Consider the following 18382-nt stretch of genomic DNA (forward strand, 5'->3'; position numbering starts at 1 on the left):
TATATCTTGGTGGAAGAGGTCAAGGACATTTCATCTCCTCATCCTCCCTTCCTCTTCACCCAGAGTGTAAGACAGTGTGAGCGACACTGCAGTCAGATGGGCTTGGGCTCAAATCCCAGCTTTACCACTGGGCAAGTGCTCTAACTCTCTGTGCCTCAGTTTTCTCATCGGTAAAGTGGGAATGATGAAAGTACCTAGTTCATAGAGCTATTGTGTAAACCAAATGAGAATATTCAAGTAAGCACTTAGCATATTGCCTGCACATTGCTACGTGCTCATTAAACATTGGCCATCGTTACTGTTCATATTCACTCACCTTTAAAATCTCCTGGTGGTTTTCAGATGCATAGAGCCGGCCGTCTCGCACAATGTCTTCTACCAGCTGTTCATAGTCCTCTGCAAGGTCAGTGAAGGAGAGGGGCTCAGGGGTGGGAACTCCTCCTGCTTCCTTGCTCCCCCCAAGACCCATGAGCCTCCCCTTTCTCACCCACTTCCCTGGCTCTTCTGCCCTTGCTCACCATCATAGGTAACATAGGGAATCTGGAAGCCACGGGCGCTGTTGGCCTCACTTGTCTTGAAGTTGATCCAGAGCTTCCTGGAGCGGGCTGTGAAGGCGATGGGGCGCTCGTAGGTCTGGCAGGTCTCATAGGTGGTAATGGAGGATGGGGAGGCTGGGAAGGCAAGCAGCAGGTCAGGAGAGAGCAGGGCAAGCTCTCCAAGTCCTCCTAGAGTGAGGAATCATGCTGACAGAGGCCCTCCCTCATGTATGTAGCTCCCCTACCCTCCAGCATACACATATTCTCTCTCAATGCCCTGGGCTTGTTCCACAATTCCTCTTTGACATCCAGGCAGTCACACAGTGTAAGAAATTTGACATTTAAGTGAATGGAACAGTAAAAATACTAGAATATGGGCTTCCCTGGTGGCGCAGTGGTTGAGAGTCCACCTGCCAATGCGGAGACACGGATTCGTGTCCGGGAGGATCCCACATGCCACGGAGCGGCTGGGCCCGTGAGCCATGGCCGCTGGGCCTGCGCGTCCGGAGCCTGTGCTCCACAATGGGAGAGGCTACAACAGTGAGAGGCCCGTGTACCGCATAAAAAAAAAAAAAAAAAAAAACAAACTAGACTAGGAAAGTGACACATGTAAGACTATTGGAATTCTACTCCCAAAGCTGGCTTTCTTAACTCTGCTCTCCACCGAACACGTAGCATTCATTGCTGTTTTCCTTTGCTCCGAGGCCTCCCTCATCATTGCCCCAGTTCTTCCAGCACCAATTTTTTTCTCTCTCCCTCCCAACCAGATTTGGACTGCCCTTCCCTGGCCCAACTCTGCAGCCACCCACAGTTCTTTCTCATGACGAGGACGTCCCCACACTCGTCCTCAGATGGCAGGAAGATCTCGGGTACCACGATAAGAATCTTGCGCTTGGGTGGGGGGTTGATGTTCCAGACGCACTCCACGCCGGCTGGGTAGTTGCCTGGGTAGTTGGGAGACTCGATATAGCCAGTGAACTCACCCAGCTCCCCACCACACTGGCGATCTGTAGGCCAAGCCCCGGTGGACAAAGCAAGAAAGAGAAGGGAAGTCAGTGGGGAAATAGGTTGGGGAAATTGAAGAGTTCTGAAGTGGAAATCAGATACATGTAGGCAGCCTCCTTCTTAGTCATCATCTCCTCTCCAAGTTCTGGGTCTCCCTTCCTTCCTGCCCTTTTAGTACCTTCTAATCTCACTCTACCTGTCCCTGCCTCCCCACTACCTGCCTCCCTCCTCTCCAGGGAGAGGGTGCTATAGGGCCCAGCCCAGCAACCCGTCTTGAGGTTGAGTGGGTTGGGGAGAGATGGAGGGTGGGACTTTCCTGCCCATCCACTGCCCAGCCCTGCTCTCTGTTGGTTTGCTCCCTGCCCACCTCTGGCTTCCTCCCATGCCCACTGCTCCCAGGCCTCTCCACCCCATTTTCCACAGCCTGGCCTGACACATACTCTTGCACTGGGCCACACTGGTGGAGCCATCAAAGTCAGTGCTTGTGTTTCCTGGACAGCGGGTGCAGAAGTTCTGACGGAAGTCGGGCTGATAGGAGCCCATGGCACAGCGGATGCAGCGATGGATGCTGGTGTTGTAGTAGTGCCCAGGGGAGCACTGGACTGCAGGCAAGGGGGAAGGGTAGGAGTTAAGATGGCAGCAAGCGGGAGTTCTGGGGCAGGACACATTCATCGTAGGGAATGAATGAAGACGCCAGAGTTCCTTCTAGAGTCTCAACCTTCCCTAGTCAGGCCAGAATTTAAGCTCAGGGGAAAACGAACTTGACAGAGTGGTTGGCTACAGCGCCAATCCTGTTCTTTCAGGCACTGAGCACAGTCGCAAACCTGTACAGAAACTCATTTGTAGTATAGAGGGGAAGGTGACACCAGCTTTCCAAAGCAGAGGGGTAAGTAGAACTGTTACTTATTGCCCAATTCCCACGCTTGGGACTGGTGGAGGGTCAGGACGGGTCCTATGGGTAGGATGCGGGGGTTGGTCACGCAGCTGGGCCTTTCCCGGTTTGGAGAAGATGGTAGGGCAACATACTTGGGTCTACTCTGGGGACTTGGAGAGTTTTTTGGAAGTAGCTGGGGTTGGGGTCCTGTACCGAGGGGAGTAGCCCACTCACCTTTAGTGTCACAGTCTTGGAAGGAGGCGGCTCCCTCGTGCTTGGTGGTGAGGCTCCCACCGCACGGGAAGCACAGAGTCCGTCCCGCTTCAGGTTGGTAGGTGCCACGTGGACATGGCTGGCAGGGCTTGAAGCCATCTACAGAGTGTTGGCCAGGTGAGCACTGACCTGCAGTAAACCGAGGGCCCAACTCTGATGGGGATGTTCCTGGTCATCCCCATGGGGTCACCCAGTCTCAGGGGACAGAGGCACACACAAACAGGATGTTGACTAGGAGAGTGGCCTGGGGCCTGGGCCTGCCTTGGGAAATCCCATGCCCATGGGCGTCCCAGTGCCCACCCTACCCCACTCTGTATTGTTTGTTCCCCTGGCACCTGCACATGTGGTGACGTTGGTGGCTCCGAGAGGCCCGTGGGCATCACTCCCAGGGCAAAGGTCGCAGGAGAGCTGCCCTTCTCTCTCCTGGAAGGTGCCCGCCGGGCATGGTACACACTGCTCCGTCTGGCCGTGGTAATACGTTCCCTGCGGGCAGCTGACTGAGGGAGAGTCGGCCGCGCTAGCCACCCACCCCCCACCTATTTCCCACCACCCAGGTCTGGGACTCCCCTTCCCTCTCCCCCCAGATTCAAGGAGAATCTCTTTGTCTGGGAACAGACAGAATCCTGCTTGGGAGGATCAGGGGCCAAAGCCATGTGCAGGAGGGTTGGTGGCCTGACATGATGTCCCTCTAGATTTCAGCTTGGGACCAAGGAGTGGGGGATGATGGGCAGGAGTGTCTTGGCTGCCTCACAATTTGAGAGATGCAACCGAGGCCGTAAAGTGTCCTGCTCTGAACCAGACCCAAGCTGAGCCTTCCCTACTCCCCTGCTCCCCAGCAAGCTCCCTTACCACACTTGGCCCCAGAGCGGTGCTGCCCGGGCCTACAGGCCTCCACTGGTTCCGCTCGCTCCCCAGCTACTGGGCCTGGTTTGTGGGCCAGCTCATAATCAAGGCCTGCCAGGCGCAGTAGGAAGCGGTCCTGGTTGATGGACTTTCTAAGCATCTTCAGAGACCCTTTCAGCCGCCGTTCCATCCGCTGTCGCAGGCAGGGCAGCCCACAGCCAGCTGGTGGGGGATGGTGTTATGAGTCAGAGAAGGAAGAGAAAGAAAGAGAAGGAAGAGAAAGAAAGAGTCCCTCCTCCCTGTGAGCAGGAGGGCAAGGAAGCAAAGCTAGGAGCTAGGAGGGTCGTGGTGAGAGGGACTGGCTCCTGGGCTTGGCCTTAGGCAGGGTCTGCCCTTAATACAGGCTCTGCCCCTTCCTTCACTGCTGTTTGCCCATCTCTGCCCTCCCCTTTCCACCCTCCTCCCAACGGTGTCCCAAGTCCCACCTGTGGTTTCTTCGGCTCTGACTTCTGCCTCCAGTTCCAGGGTGAGCCGAGTGACTTCCTTGCCTGGAGGGGTCCGGGCTCGCCGGCCCTTGCCCTTCCGAGAGGAGTCACACTTGAGGTGGATGAAGGTGACCTGGCAGTCAGAGCAGGGGGCACCACCTGGGGGAGAGGCCTTGTCAACCTCAGGGGCACCCCCTGGAGACAGGGAATGTTCTTACTCCCAGCTCTCACTTTTCCACCCCAACTCAGACAGATCTCACCAGATCTCTGACTATAACTATCTCAATTCTCTTTTAGTCTAAGATACTACTCAGTTGGTGGGGGGATATCCTAGGACTTCCTTGGACCCTATGCCTACAACCGCTTCTTCCCCTGTTCTGTCCAGAATTCAGGGTGCCAGTGGGTTTTTGGAGATCCCACTAAGCAGAAGAGCTGAGGGGTGGGAAGGGTTTGGTGGCCAAATAGCCCATTGGAGTGGAGTCCCCAGTCCAGACCTGGCCCCAGGATTCTGCTGGCCTCCTCCGTTTTGCCTTTGTTTCTCAGGTGCAAACGGCATTTGGCATCTTTGATCTTGAAGGAAGCCCGCTGTTTAACCGTCAGCACTGCAGCCTCTAGAGGGATGGCAGAGCTCAGCACAGCCTGGGGGTCCCTTGAGGGTGGGGGCTGCTACAGAGGATGTTGGGAAGCTGGGGCCAGGGGCTTGGCTGGAGGAGAGGGATTATGAAAGCCAAGGGCATTGGCTGTTAAGGGTAGAGGGAGCAAGGCAGCAGGGCTGGAGAATTACAGAGGAAAAAAGGGGATCCAGGAAAAAGTAAGGCCAGGAGAATTCATAAGGAAGAGAAATAGGGGTTAATAAGCCAGAGAGTAGCATGGAACAAGGCCTCTGGGCTGGTGCTCACCATGGCAGTGGTTGGAGTTTGTGCTGTTCCCAGTGTGCCCAGCTCGGCCTGGAGCAGCCCTGGGGCTGGGGATGCCACAGCTCACGGTGAAGCCATTCTCAGACTCTGAGAGAAGGGGGCTGTCACAGCTCTGACCTGCCCCCTGACCCCCACTGGCTGGAGGAATCCAAGGGGACCAGAGGAGCTGCCTAAACAGCCAGCCTTCCTCCCTGCCAGCCCTCCAGCAACCTCCTCTCTGTACCTGGCAAAAACCGGGCCCGGGAGGGGCAGCTCAGGGCACAGGTGTCCTTCTTCCCAGACCGACTGCAGCTGATCATGGCTTTCGAGGCACCAGGACTACTGTGACACTTTACTGGCTCTAGGAAGTGGAGAGAAGCCTGAGGAGGAGAGGGTCTTCCTCTCCCGCCCTCTCTGTCAGTCCTTCAGTCAAGTAATTAGGAGGAAGAGAATTAGCTACATGTAGAACTGCAACTGTACACGGAGATGAATGAAGGGATTATTTACCAGGAACTTCACATCTCAAATGGCTACATTCTTCATCTCCTACTACCTCATACCTTCCTCAGTATGGAACTCCACATTTCCCAGGACCCCCAACTACCCCCCACCCTGAAACTGCAGTTCAAGACTCAGCCAGCAGAGGGCGCTGCCCACCTGTGCAATCCTTCCCGTTCCAGTGCAGCCGGCCCTGGCCTGCTGGGCAGGTACACTGGTAGCTGCCAGGAGTGTTGATGCAGCCAAAGCGGCAACCTCCCCGGTTGATACTGCACTCATCCACATCTGGGCGAGGGAGGAGGGAGACACAGACAAACAATGTGGGGGGGAAGTAGGAGCCAGAGAGTGGGCAGTGAGTGAGGACCTTTGGTTAGAGTTCCAGGCACTCTGAGATGATTCCCGGCCCGAGAAGAGCTCAAACCTAGGACCTCCTTCCCTTATCTCTGTTCCCAGTCAAAAGAAGGATTGAGAAGCGGCCAAGCTAACAAGCTTTTTAAAGCCTTCCACTCCTACCTACCAGTGGGGCTGTAATTCGGAAGCTAAGGATGGGAGTCAAGAGGCAGTGATGGGGATGGGAGACAGAAGTTTCGGAAACAGGATGCTGTTCCCTGATACTCTAATCTCTCAATTGTCTTAATCTCTCCCACTTCATCATGATGAATGCAGACATGGCACATGCACCTGGGGATTGCCCACAGCCACCAGCCAACTCAGGGACTCGTTCAGTTGAAGGGTGAGGAGTTGAGAGGGGCTGGGTGGCTGAGGGTCCAGATTTGCTGACTTACCCCCACAGTGGGTGACACCATACAGTAGGTAGCCGTGATGGCAGAGGCACTGGAAGCTCCCTGGCGTGTTGACACATATGTGGTCACAGGTTCGATCAAAGGAACACTCGTCTATATCTGGAAGAGCAAGGTTTCAAGCCGCTGAATCTGTCTTGAGGCACATGACCCTGTGACTCTGTGCTCAGGTGAAGGGCCCCAGGGAGGGGCCTTGGCTCTCTCCCTTAAACTGAAAAGCATTCCTACCTCTGGCCCAGCCCTAAGATCAGCAATTCAGCAATGCCTACCCACCCCCTAAGCCCGCTCCATTTGGAGTCTTTGGAGTCAGGAACTCTTGAGGTCCGGTGCCTATGGATCAGGGCCACCACGTGTGGTTAGACTGGTCAGATCCTGTCAAGGATATGAACTGGGGTGAAATCCATCCCTCGCTTCTTGCCAAGCCATGTGCCCCAGCGTAGAGCTGGTGTGCCCAGAGGAAGGGGCACATTTGCTAATTCACAGCACAACGCTACCTATGGAGACTCTCCACAGTGTCCTTTGAGCTTCTCAGGCTCTGGCCCTCTGGCCTCTTTGAAGCTCTCCTACCCCGAGAAACTCTCCAAAGGGTTTGTCCTTGGCCCAAGTCTGCTCACCCTGGCAGTTCCTCTCATTGATGAGAAGCTTATAGCCCTTCTTGCAGCTGCATTCGAAGCTGCCCACTGTGTTGCGGCAAATGTGGTCACAGCCCCCATTGTTCAAGCGGCACTCATCTATGTCTGGGGAGGCAGGGCAAAGGAGAGAGAATCAGAGTAATACTGAAGGCTGGGGACAAATAGGGAGACAAGATCCCTCCCTCCCTCACAGAGACAGGGAGAATCAAGGAGAGCCCTGGGCCTGCCTCTTTCTCTCTCCCGTCTCTGTTTCTCCCCCTTTCAGGGTATCTGTGGCCATTAGTAACAACCTTGTTTCCTGAGACTGAGTCTTCTTAGAAGGGGAAAGATGGGAACCAGTGTCAGGCCCTCAGGTAATTGCCTAGAAGTAGGTGGGCACCTGACCTACAGGGGGCTAGTCCATGCCCCTCACTCTGCCACTGACAGCCCCTCCCAAGAAAGCTGGTGGACAGGGTTTATCCCCTTACTGTCCCCCACCCCTGCCTGCCATAAGAGCACGGTGGGGGGGGGGCGGGGGGCAGAGAGGTGGAGATTCAAAGGGGCAGCGCTTCAGAGAGGAGGAGCTAGAAGAGAGGCCAGGCAGGGAGGACAGGAGAGCCAGTGAGGCTGGGGAGCTGATGGGGGGAGGGGTGGGGGCCAGGCAGGGGGCTGGGCTGTGAGAGGTCTGGAGAGACTCAGGCCTGAGGCAGCTTTCAGCACTAAGAAGGGAAGGGAAGGAGGGGGGTGTGAGCGGCTTCCTTCCTGAGGTCAAGTTCCCCAAGCGGGTGGCAGACAGGACCCAGGCTGCTCACCCCTACTTGGGGGAGGGGGCAGAGGGGGCAGTCTTCCACTTCACTCTTAGCATACCTGTCAACAGTCCTTCCTAGCAGCAAACCTCTCAGCTCTGGCTGTCTGACCTGCGGCCCCAGCCCTCCCCCGCACCCCAACCTCCTCCGAGGCCTCTCTACCAGCTGTTGGGCCAAAAGACACAAAGAGCAAGCCCAGGCCTTCCTCCAGTCCCCACTCCTTGTGACCAAGGGACACAGACCTGATGAATCACAATTTTCAGTATGGCTACCCTCCCTTTTTCCTCCCCCGCTCCACCCTTCCCCTAAACCTGGCTAATTAAAAGGTGGGGAAAATAGAATGGACAATGTGGGACATTATACCATAATAATAGCTAACACAGAGTGTTCCCCATTTGCCAGGCACTGTTCTAAGACTTTACATATAGTTTATATGTAACTCATTTAATCCTTACAACATTCCTATGAGGCAAGCACTTTACTTGGTGAAACTGAGGTGCAGAGACACTAAGTAACTAGCCCAGGATTGCAGAGTTAATAAGAGGCAGAGCTGGAATCTGAACCCAGGCAGCCAAGCTCCAGCATCAGTGCTCCCAACTGCTACCCTAATCTCCCTCTGACCAGGAGAGCCTTTCCTCGGGGAAGGTCTGGGGAATGTGGGTTAAGAAGGTTATGGAACACACCTGTGACCTTGTGCATACATAGTCAGGGCTCAAATATCCTTCTAGACCCAGGAACAAACGTGAATGGCACGTTCATTAACCAAGAGGGTTAGGGACCCATAGGGGAAATGGGAATAAGAGTAAGGAAAACAAAGTGGGGCAGGGGCAGGGACACTAAGGAACTGGCTGGACTTTTTTTCTTTTTTTTTTTTTTGCAGTACGTGGGCCTCTCACTGTTGTGGCCTCTCCCGCTGTGGAGCACAGGCTCCAGATGCGCAGGCTCAGCGGCCATGGCTCACGGGCCCAGCCTCTCCACGGCACGTGGGATCTTCCCGGACCGGGGCGCGAACCCGTGTCCCCTGCATCGGCAGGCGGGCTCTCAACCACTGTGCTACCAGGGAAGCCCCAGGCTAGACTTTTTTTGTGCCCCTTGAACTGAGATGGGGAAAGGCGGGCAGGAGACAAGCCTTAGTCACAGCCTCAGTTATTTACAATCAGGATCGTCTCCAGGGGCTTGAGTAGGTCCCACAATAGGTACCGTATCTCTGGTCCCAACCTCAGCCCCTTACCCTTACACTCCTGTCCTCCAAAAACCCTTACCTTTGCAGGTCTTCCTGTCCGGCTGCAGCATGAAGCCCACAGGGCAGCTGCAGTGGACGCCCGTCGCTGCATCGTGGCACTTACTGTCGCAGCCCCCGTTGTTAACAGCACAGGTCTCTGTTTAGGAGGGAGGTGGGAGATGGTAAGCTGGTTATCAGCTCGGAGGAGTCCCAAACGTGAGGGTATAGGAGGGAGCACAGAGGCCCAAGGGAAGGCCTTAGCCTCCCTGTGCTTTAGAAGGAGCATTAAGTGGAGGCTCCCAGCCCCCTTCCTCCCATCACTCCCGCCCCCATCCCCTCACAAGTACAGCCAAGCAGTCCACTTCCCTGCCCCCTACTTGATTGAAACAAGGTGGACAGCAGTGAGGCAGGTACAAGCCAGAGCTGTCAGGCAGGAATGTGCTGAGGGGGTGGAGGAGGTAGAGAGGGGAGGGCGCAGGGAGGGATGGAAGCTAAGTAAGGGTGGTCCCCGCCGCCAGGGATCAAGAAGGGACAATAGGAGTTTCCTCCTCTTTCCACCGACTATCTCGACTATCTCATTGGCGGGTGGGGGGTCATGGTGGGACAATCCTGGGAAGAGTGAGCCTGGTGATTCCTAAGACAGCTGAGAGATGACCGTCAATCCATTTCCCCTTCCTCCCTGCTCAGCTGTCTTAAGAAAGATCCCAGTTCCAGGACTGACTGCTCATCCTCAGAGGAGACAGCTAGTACTCCATCATTTCCCAGCCCCTTCCTGGCTACCTCCAACTCCTCCCAGGCCCTCCTCTTAGTTCCAGAGGGAGATAAGCTGGCTGTTCTGTTGTTGTTTTACTTTCCTAATGGGGGAAATACTGTCTAGGCTAGGGGAGGGGGCAAAAGGAGAAGAATCCAGAGGAGAAGGAAGGGCGTAAGAAGATAGGTGAGAGAGTTAGAGAACCTCAAAGCTAAGTCTCTTCTGTTGACCCCTCCTGACTGATAAGCTTTCCCTCTGCTGAGAGGTCGGAGTTGGGGGAGTATGGATGGGCCACTCTCCCTATTTTCTGAATTCAGAGCAGGAGAAAAATAGAGGTTTAAACTGCAGCTCAGGAGAGTGAGATGAGCCCAGGAGAAAAAACATCAGCTCAAACAGTGCAAGGCCCTGACGCAGGGACTGTGAGGGAGGTGTGGTTCATCCTCTGGGGGGCCTAGAATTCTCCCATTAGAGAGACAGAATCCTGAGGCCTCCACTAGGGAAGAGAGGAGAGAGGTTCTCAGAAGCAGGGGAGCTGAATGAGAAAAGCGCTGGAAAGTACTATCATCTTCTTGAATCCTTGACTCCTAAAATTCAGGCCCAACCCTTGTCACTGAGGAGACCAGCAAAGCAAAGACTCCAGAAGAAGCCCAACTCTGCCTGTGGGACCCTGGTCATGCCCTGGACCCTCAAATGCCCAGGTCTGGGAACAGCCACAGTGGGATCTCCTATGTGCCACTCCCACATTAAGTCTCTCCTAAAGTTCCCCGAGACCATGGGAAGAACCTAGGAGGGAACCTTGACTTCAGGCTCCATGCCCAGCCATCCCCCACAAGAGTGGTCTTAGCATAAGAAGAACCCCTCTAAGCCCTGGAGCAGGGAGAGGGGAACAGAGATCTTGCACCAAGTCTAGTCAATTCTGAGGGATCCAGGATGGGGAGCAAGCAGAGCTGGCACGCTGACCATCCCAGGCTGGACCAGGAAGCTGGGCACAGCTGACTGCCCCTGCAGGGCAGAGCTCTCCAGAGGGGCCTCTCTGGCTGCCTCAAACCTCTGCTCCTCAGGCTGTGTATTTAAATCACAGTTTAATCTGTGCTTATTCTGTGTCAGGCACTTAGTAGATGCTATAATGCTCTATCTCCATCATCACAGCAATACTAAGAGAGGACTCTTATTCTCCCTCTTTTACAGAAGAGTAAACTGAGGATCAGAGAGGAAAGCAGCTTGCTGAAGGTGGCACACTGAGAAGGTGGCAGAGCCAGGATTCAAACTCGGGTCTGTCTGAACTCAAATGTCGTGCACTTAACCATTATGGTGGGAGAGAATGGTGAGTGATGCTGGGACTGTGAGCTAATACGGGTAAGAACCCAAGGAGGGGATGGCATCTAACCCTATCCCACCCCGATCTCAGTGGGCACGATGGGTAAGTGCAGCTGGCTGGGTCTTTAGCTGTGTAGAAGGCAGAGAAAGGGAGGGGGCAGATGGCTGGGAAGGGGTGAGGTGTTAGAAGGTGGGACAAAGGAGCAGGAGAGGAAGGAGAGTGACAGGATCATAGAAAGAAAACCAACATGAAGGCTCCCAGGCCAGCTCGTGGGGACTCAGGTTTCCTGTCACTCAATGGGCCCGGTACCCAGGCTGCCAGGGGAGCCCGTGGGCATGCGGTTAGTGGGAGCCCCAGCGGGTTAGCCCTTCCCCTAGCAAGCCAGCGAGAGCAAGCGGAGAGAGCAGACATATTTACCATTAGAAACGGCCTGAGGGGGGATGTGCTGCTCTAGCCGCCTTTCCCCTGTTTGACATTGTAAAAAAGCTGTTTAGATGCTGCGCGGGAGCTACTGTGGCCCTCTGTGCCCCAACCCCTCCCCACCCTCCTCCTCCCTGCAGGCCCAAACCGCTGGCCCCAAATGATGAGCTCTGAGACTCCTACACTTCATTCCCCAGGGTTGTCCTGCCTGGTATCCTCCAAGAAGCCAGGCTCCCACCGAGTGACTGATGGGAAGCTGAGTCTCAGAGAGGGGCAGTCATGGGCCCAGTACTACGCAGCATGCCAAAGGCAGAGCTGGGATGCAACCTCAAGTCTTATAGGCTGCCAGATCCCAAACCCCAGAGGGTGCCCACCCTTTCTGCTAAACCGTACCGCCCTCTCAGCCCCCCCACTAAATCTGGATGTCCTGATGGCCCCGAACAACGAAGTTTCCTTCTACCAGGGCTGGGGAGAAAAATGAGATACAGGTCAAGGTAAAATCAGTTCTACTGGAGAAGAGGGAGAGGAACTTGGAAAGGACATAGCTATGAACCTTAGAACAGCCTCATTTGCTCTCTTCTGCCTCACTTGGCCATGGCCCAGAGGGTGGAATGGATCTTGACTAGAGAAGAGCTCAAGCTTAACAGGAGTATTTTCAAAAGCAGCCGTGCCCAGGACTATCTAAACAGAAAGACATCAGAGAGGGACCTGGCCTCACACCCATGGGCCCCAAGTTCTGTCCTAATCATGCAGCTTTTCTTTGGGGACTGCATGCAATTTCTTCTGGGAGTCTCTAGGATGTGTGAGTGTGTCCAGGGCATCATAGGAGGTTTGGAAAGCAGAAGAATTAGACTTATGAGGGAAAAAACGAAAGGAGCTGGAACAAACCAGCCTGGAGAAGGCAACATGAAGACCCAAAAATGTTCCAAGATTTGGGCGAGTTAGTTCAGAGGGAAACACGCAGCAAGAGAGATTTTAATTAAGGAGCTTTAGAACTGTGTGTGCAAGTCTCTGGAGCAGGTACCTGAGGGAGACCGTTAAGAGCACCGTCTGCTCCCCAGTTCTTGTGACTGGGGGAAAGGCAGTGCTCTCTGCAGAGACGGGGTGGGTCTCTGGAGTGAGATGGGAGAGAGTCTGGTTCTGAACCGGAATATCTTGTCTCTCATAAACACACCAAGTGACTGTGTTCACACCTTCCCATCCCCAGCATGTTGTATCCCATGAGATGAACGTCCATTCATAAATATCCGTGCCCACAGGACAAGCTTGCCCCTGCCTGGCTCAACACAGCCTTTCCCCCAAACTCGCCGCGTTCATTTCCCACTTTTCCAAGGGGACACCCTGTCCCACTGTCTTTCTCAGCACTCTGTGAGCACATAGCAATTGGCCTTCACAAACAACAACAACAATAAAAACTAAAGACTTTTAGAGAATTAGGAATTAAGGAACTGAACTCATCTACGGGACCTAAAGATATGTGAGGTAAGGCCTAGGAATTCAGGACAAGGGGTCCAGGGGTTAAGAAGGCCCCAAACCAGGGTGAGAGGGATGGGATGCTGGAATTGGCGAGGAAGTGGGAAGGCTACAGGCAGAGCTCCACTGGAATGTGGAGGAGAGAGGAGGAAATGGGGGCCTAGGGTAAGAGGACTGGAAGGGAGATTTAGAGGAGAGCAAGGAGAGAGAGGAAAAGATACCTGGAGCCAGGAAACCCCATTTGTCAGTTCAAGGCTGGTTGTTCCAGGAAAGAGCACTCTGTCCCACCCTCAGTTCCAGAGTGGGGACACTGGGTTGTGACAGCTCCCATCTTACCATACTTGTCAACCAGGGCCTCTGCTCAGGCTTAATCCATTGCATTGCCCCAGCTTTCCTCCCCCTTCTCAACCATGGGCTGCGTCAACAAGCACCTCTGCTAATTATTCCCAACCTGGCAACACTTTATCCTGGACTAAGAGGATGGTGAGGCTCCCAGGGGTGGGACAGCAGGACCAATGGGTGGGGGAGGAGAGGAGGGTCAGGTGAGCCCTTCAGTCTCTCAGAGTCGTCTCTCACTAGACCTGGCATTGTCTGGGTCTTCAACCCACTCACCAGTCATTCTGCTCTCAGCACCCGGGCCCCATGTGTTCCCCCCTCCCCTGGTTCCCAAGGGCCCCTACCCCCACCCCCATCACAGGTGGACTGAGTTCTCCACTGGCCTCACCCACCGATGCACGTCTTCCCGTCGGTATGGAGCACAAACTTGACATGGCAGCCGCACCGGGGACCCTGCTCTGTGTCATCGCACGTGTGCTGGCAGCCACCATTACCATAGTTGCACGTCACTGTGCAGAGAGGGCAGGAGGCCTGTCAGCTTGCTTCTCCCTGGGCACCCCAGTTCTCCATAACATGGAGACTGGTCCTCTAATCTAGCTGCCTCTCCCACGCTCTCTTTTCTTCCCACCTCTTGCTGCCAAGGCCCCACGCCCTTCCTCTTTGTCTCCCCTCCTCCCCCACTGCCATCCCAGTTATCTCACATTTACAGTCCCGTTGGTTCTTGGTGAGCTCGAAGCCAGGGCGGCATTCGCAGGCAATACCCCCTTTGGGTGTCTCCCGGCAAATGTGAGCACAGCCGTGGTTCTTGTTCATGCAATTCATTCCTTCTAAAAGGGAAGAGGAGGGCGGTGAATGTTCTGTACTCCTGCACGCCTAGAGGAAGAGAAACTAGAAGGGATAGCTGGGGCCTAGGGAAGTGGGAGGATTTCACTGAGGCTACAACACAGAGGAGACTGGCTCCCCCTCACAGGGCCCCTGTCCTGCCCATAGAGCTGGGTGCTAATGAGCAGAGCTCAGAACTATTCTGAATGAGATATAAGTATTGACAGCCAGCCTCCCAACCCTGCATGATCACCCTCTCCTTCACACAACCAAAAACTAGTGTCTAACAGCTGCCCAGCACTGTGCTGGCACTGGGTGGATCTAGGAAGGATCCAGAAAAATGTAAGACATGATCTCTTTCCTCAAAGAGCTTACAGTCAAAGTGGGAAGAAGATAAGTAACATTTATCATGTGAGTGAGGAGTAATTAGTACAGATAATCACTGCACGTCTTATTCAACAAGTATTTATTAAGCTCCTACTACAAGCAGGGCAGTATGTTAGGTTCTGGGGATACGAAGATGAATTAGGCATAGTCTCTGCCCTCAGGGATGTCACAGTCGGCGGGGGTGGGAGGGTAATGGCGGAGTCACAGAAACACACAACACATACCCCACTACGCCTGCCTGACCCTCCCAAGCCAATCCAAGGAATAAGGCATGGGTGAGGTCCTCTCAGACAGCATCGGCTTACGGCTCAGCCATCTACAATTAGGAGCGACACTCATCTTGGGTCTGGACACAGAGGATGTCCCATGGTAGCCTCAATCCCATACGGACCCCCAGCCCCAAGTGAATTCTCCCAGATTTTCCTGTAACCCCAAGTATCTGTCCATGGAACCCTTAGGATGTAATTGGGTTGAGGGACAAGAGAAGAAAGAGTAGCAGAGGGTGGGACCTAGGGGTCACTGAGGGGAAGCTCCAGAGCAGGTGGAGAGAGAAGCCTGGGAGTGCAGGGCTGGGCCCTCCCAGGTCACAGGCTGACCTTCCGGCCGCTGGATGCAGGTGTGCTGGTTGTCGCTGAGGAAGAAGCCCTCCCGGCAGTGGCACTCATAACTGCCCATCATGTTGACACAGCTCTGCTGACAGCCACCGTTGCCCTCGGCACACTCGTCCACATCTGTGCAGGATAGGTGGTTGGTGAGGCCGTGGGTGCGGGCCAGGGTCTGGTCATGCGCTGGGACTTCAGCACCCAGGGCTGAAAGCAGTCTTAAGAATCCAGCACACATGCACATCCCCTCCACGGAAATCCAACTCCCAGCCTTACGCTAGGCAGTTCTCACCCACTCATTAGCTAACGTTCCACTGCTTGTGAAGAGGCCACCCTAAGAGGGAAGAGCTGGGGAGTTACGCAGGTGGGGAGGGGACATTCCAACGTGGCCTCCCTTTCCTTCACCTGTTGAAATTGGGTCTGAAGGCGGAGGAGATTAGGAAAGGAGTCAGAGCAAGAGAAACAGAGATGAAGATGAGGATGGAGATTGACAACAGGGAGGAACTGTGGGCAGCTGGTTGTGATGAGCAGCCAGGGAATCAGGGCTCCATGTGCGGGGAGAGCTTTGGCCACGGTGCTGAGGTTGGAGGGGCAGGGTGGGGAAAGGTAGTGAACTTCAACTCATTGTGGGGCAGGGACCATTTCTGTGGACAGGCCATGACCCCGTCCTTCCTCCCCTTCCCCCATGCCTGGGCTTGCTGCCACATTCCCTAGCCTTTCTCCTATTTTGGTTTAACAAAACAAAGTCTGGTAGCTTGGCGGGGAGGGGTGGGGGAAGAGCTGCCAGGCCACACCCTGATTGCCAACCCCAAATCACCACCCCCAGTCCCCAAAGCCAAGCTCATTCCGGGGCTCCCACTTCAATGCCTTGACTCCATCTCTATGCTACTTACTGCCCTCCCAAGTTCACAGTCCTTCTCAGTTTTCCTTGGCACAGGGAGGCATCAGGGAGATGGACCCAAATGGACCAATCTAGCTCCTAAGGGGCCTGACTCCTAAGGGCCTCATCTGTCCTTCTCTTCCCATCCTCTCTGCTGCGCCCTGAAACCCTGTCCTTCACCCTTCTGGCCAAGGGCAGAGAGGCCCAGATCCAGCAGGCTCCTGCCCGAGAGATGCATCTGTAGGGAAAGCCAAGGAGGTAAACGTTTTTTTGCCTTGCTCCTGTCCCATCTCCTACACCCCTGACTTCTCCCTATCCCTGTCTTCCTGCTCTTACCCCGTCCTACATTCTATCCTTCTGTTTGCTCCCTTCTATTCCAGCCTTGTGATTTTGCTACTCTAGCCAAGTTCTTTCCTCTAGTTCTCAGTGGGGAAACTGAAGCCAAGGGCATGGATGACTTAGGGTTCCCCTAAAAGCCAAAGGTTAAGAGTCTGAACCCTAAACCCTAAGGTTAGGGAAGCATCAGCATCCCCCTCCTCCTCATGGTCATCGACATTCCTCCCGTTTATTGAGCACTTACCATGTACTAAGGATTGTACGGGGCTCCTTACACATGTTCTCTCATGGTGAGTCACACAGCAGCCCTTTGAGTGGGATACCACCATCCCTATTGCCCAAGGCTCCACAGCTAGTAAGCAGCAGAGCCAGGATCTGTCTGGAGCCAAATCATCTTCCTACCGTGCTCCACCTCCCGTGACTAAGCCCACTACTGTCATATCCTGGCCCTTCCCCTGAGAACACTTTCTAGCAGCATCTCCTTCATGTTTTTCATCCAGCAGAAGGATTATTTCATCCTCAGCATCTAGTTTCCAGGGGGAGGCTGACTTGGTTTTCTATTTTGTGGGAATGCAGCTTTTTGTTCACTTTCCTCTTCTTGCCTGGGAATAGAAAAGGCTAAAAACACCTCCTCCTCCACAAGACATGCCCTGCCCCACCCTCGCTCACCCAGACAGTTGTGTCCATCATGTGCCAGGTGGAATCCATCATAGCAGGTGCATCGGTAATTGCCAGGGATGTTGACACAATCGTGCACACAACCTGCATTATCCTCCCGTTCACACTCATCCACATCTGTGGGCAAATAGGAGTTGAGGCAGCTGGACCCACCTGCGTGCCCCCGACTGTCCCCCCCTGGGTTCAGCCTTATGGTGCTTTTTTAGAAAGTATATAACCTCTGTGTATGTTTCTGTATGTGTCTCTGTTTCCCATAGTTACTTTCATAGCCTACAAACTATTTTGCATTTTGCTACTTTCATCTAAACTTAAGTCATAAACATTTTTACGTTTCCATCCAGTCTTTCCAATTATCACTGTACATGGCTGCAAAATATTCCATTATGTTGCTACCTCATAACTTATTAATCCCTTTTCTCTATTGTTAGTTTCCTTCCATTTATTTTTCTATCATAAATGATGCATCAAAAAACATATTCTCCCATATATTGTTTCTTTGAATTTCCTTGGAACAAGTTCCTAAACATGAAATTCCTGGGTCAAAGAGTATAAATAACTTCAAGATTCCTGCTAGTATGACAAAATCACTTTTCAATTCATAATGTCACCAGGAATGAACGAGTGCCCCTTGTGGAAGTCTTAACCAGCACTGAAGGTCATAAATTTAAAATAACATCTCGACTGCTTTAATTTGCATTGCTTTAATTATGAGGAGATGTGTTTGTTTATAGTATGAATTTCCCCTAGGGTAGATTGCCTGTTCTCATTCTTTTGGGGCATGGCATAAGGGTCTAAAGATGGAGGTTCCAGTGTCAGGGAACCTCAGGCCTTAGTCCCATGATTCTGATCCCCCCACCCAGTCAGGCTGTATGGCCGTGAACTGTTCCCACCAGGGCCTTAGCCAGCATATATGGTGGTGCCTTTGTGCAAATTAGAAAATAACACCCTCTCTGGGAAGAAACAGCTTCCCTCCAGCCCTCTCCCCACGCCAGCAGGGACTGCAGGCCTTAGTGTAATGTACAGCGTGGCCAACTGAGAGCAGCTCAGTGGGGGTCTCCCCTCTCCGGCAGGTCCCCCTTCTCCAGGTGCCCTCCCAGCCTCACCTTTGCAGTGTTTACCATCCCCTGTGTAGCCAGACTTGCAGATGCACTTGTACGACCGTGGGGTGTTCTGGCAGATCGCATCGATGTGGCAGTTGTCAGTCCCCTCCACACACTCGTCCACATCTGGCAGGGGCAGAAGGAACACATGAGACCCTCTCTTGGTACCTCCCAAGGGGTGTCTTGAAGGTGGTCCCTCAGGGCAAAATCCCCTCTCCTCTAAAATAGAGGGCAACCCCTCCAGAAGCAGGTGGCCTCCCCTCCGATTTCAGAATCTTTCTGAATTCCTGAAATTCCTGTAATTTCAGGAATTCAGAAAGAACGCCCACTCCCCTCAAAAATACTTAATCCACAATGACAGCTAAAATTCCATCATTTGAAACACTCCTCTTTGATTTAAAAACAAACAAACAAAAAACCTTTGGACTGG

The 18382-nt window shown here is 53.8% G+C and overlaps 1 protein-coding gene across 1 annotated transcript in view; it reads right to left on the reverse strand.

Annotated features, from left to right (window-relative positions):
* Positions 1-18382, reverse strand: part of SCUBE3 (signal peptide, CUB domain and EGF like domain containing 3) — a 34074-nt gene that overhangs the window by 1838 nt on the left and 13854 nt on the right. Inside the window, exons 2-21 of the mRNA XM_079935333.1 lie at positions 17956-18078; positions 16844-16969; positions 14953-15087; positions 13849-13974; positions 13540-13656; positions 8890-9006; positions 6825-6947; positions 6196-6312; positions 5570-5695; positions 5157-5273; positions 4916-5020; positions 4511-4627; positions 4017-4175; positions 3538-3753; positions 3024-3185; positions 2650-2817; positions 1982-2143; positions 1346-1543; positions 519-671; positions 317-396 (exon numbers count right to left, since the gene is read on the reverse strand). Of these exons, the coding sequence (XP_079791459.1) occupies positions 317-396; positions 519-671; positions 1346-1543; positions 1982-2143; positions 2650-2817; positions 3024-3185; positions 3538-3753; positions 4017-4175; positions 4511-4627; positions 4916-5020; positions 5157-5273; positions 5570-5695; positions 6196-6312; positions 6825-6947; positions 8890-9006; positions 13540-13656; positions 13849-13974; positions 14953-15087; positions 16844-16969; positions 17956-18078 (2747 nt within the window). The remainder of the gene's footprint in view (positions 1-316; positions 397-518; positions 672-1345; positions 1544-1981; positions 2144-2649; positions 2818-3023; positions 3186-3537; positions 3754-4016; positions 4176-4510; positions 4628-4915; positions 5021-5156; positions 5274-5569; positions 5696-6195; positions 6313-6824; positions 6948-8889; positions 9007-13539; positions 13657-13848; positions 13975-14952; positions 15088-16843; positions 16970-17955; positions 18079-18382) is intronic.

This window comes from Stenella coeruleoalba (assembly GCF_951394435.1).
Source record: "Stenella coeruleoalba genome assembly, chromosome: 10".
In the NCBI taxonomy this organism is placed as follows: domain Eukaryota; kingdom Metazoa; phylum Chordata; class Mammalia; order Artiodactyla; family Delphinidae; genus Stenella; species Stenella coeruleoalba.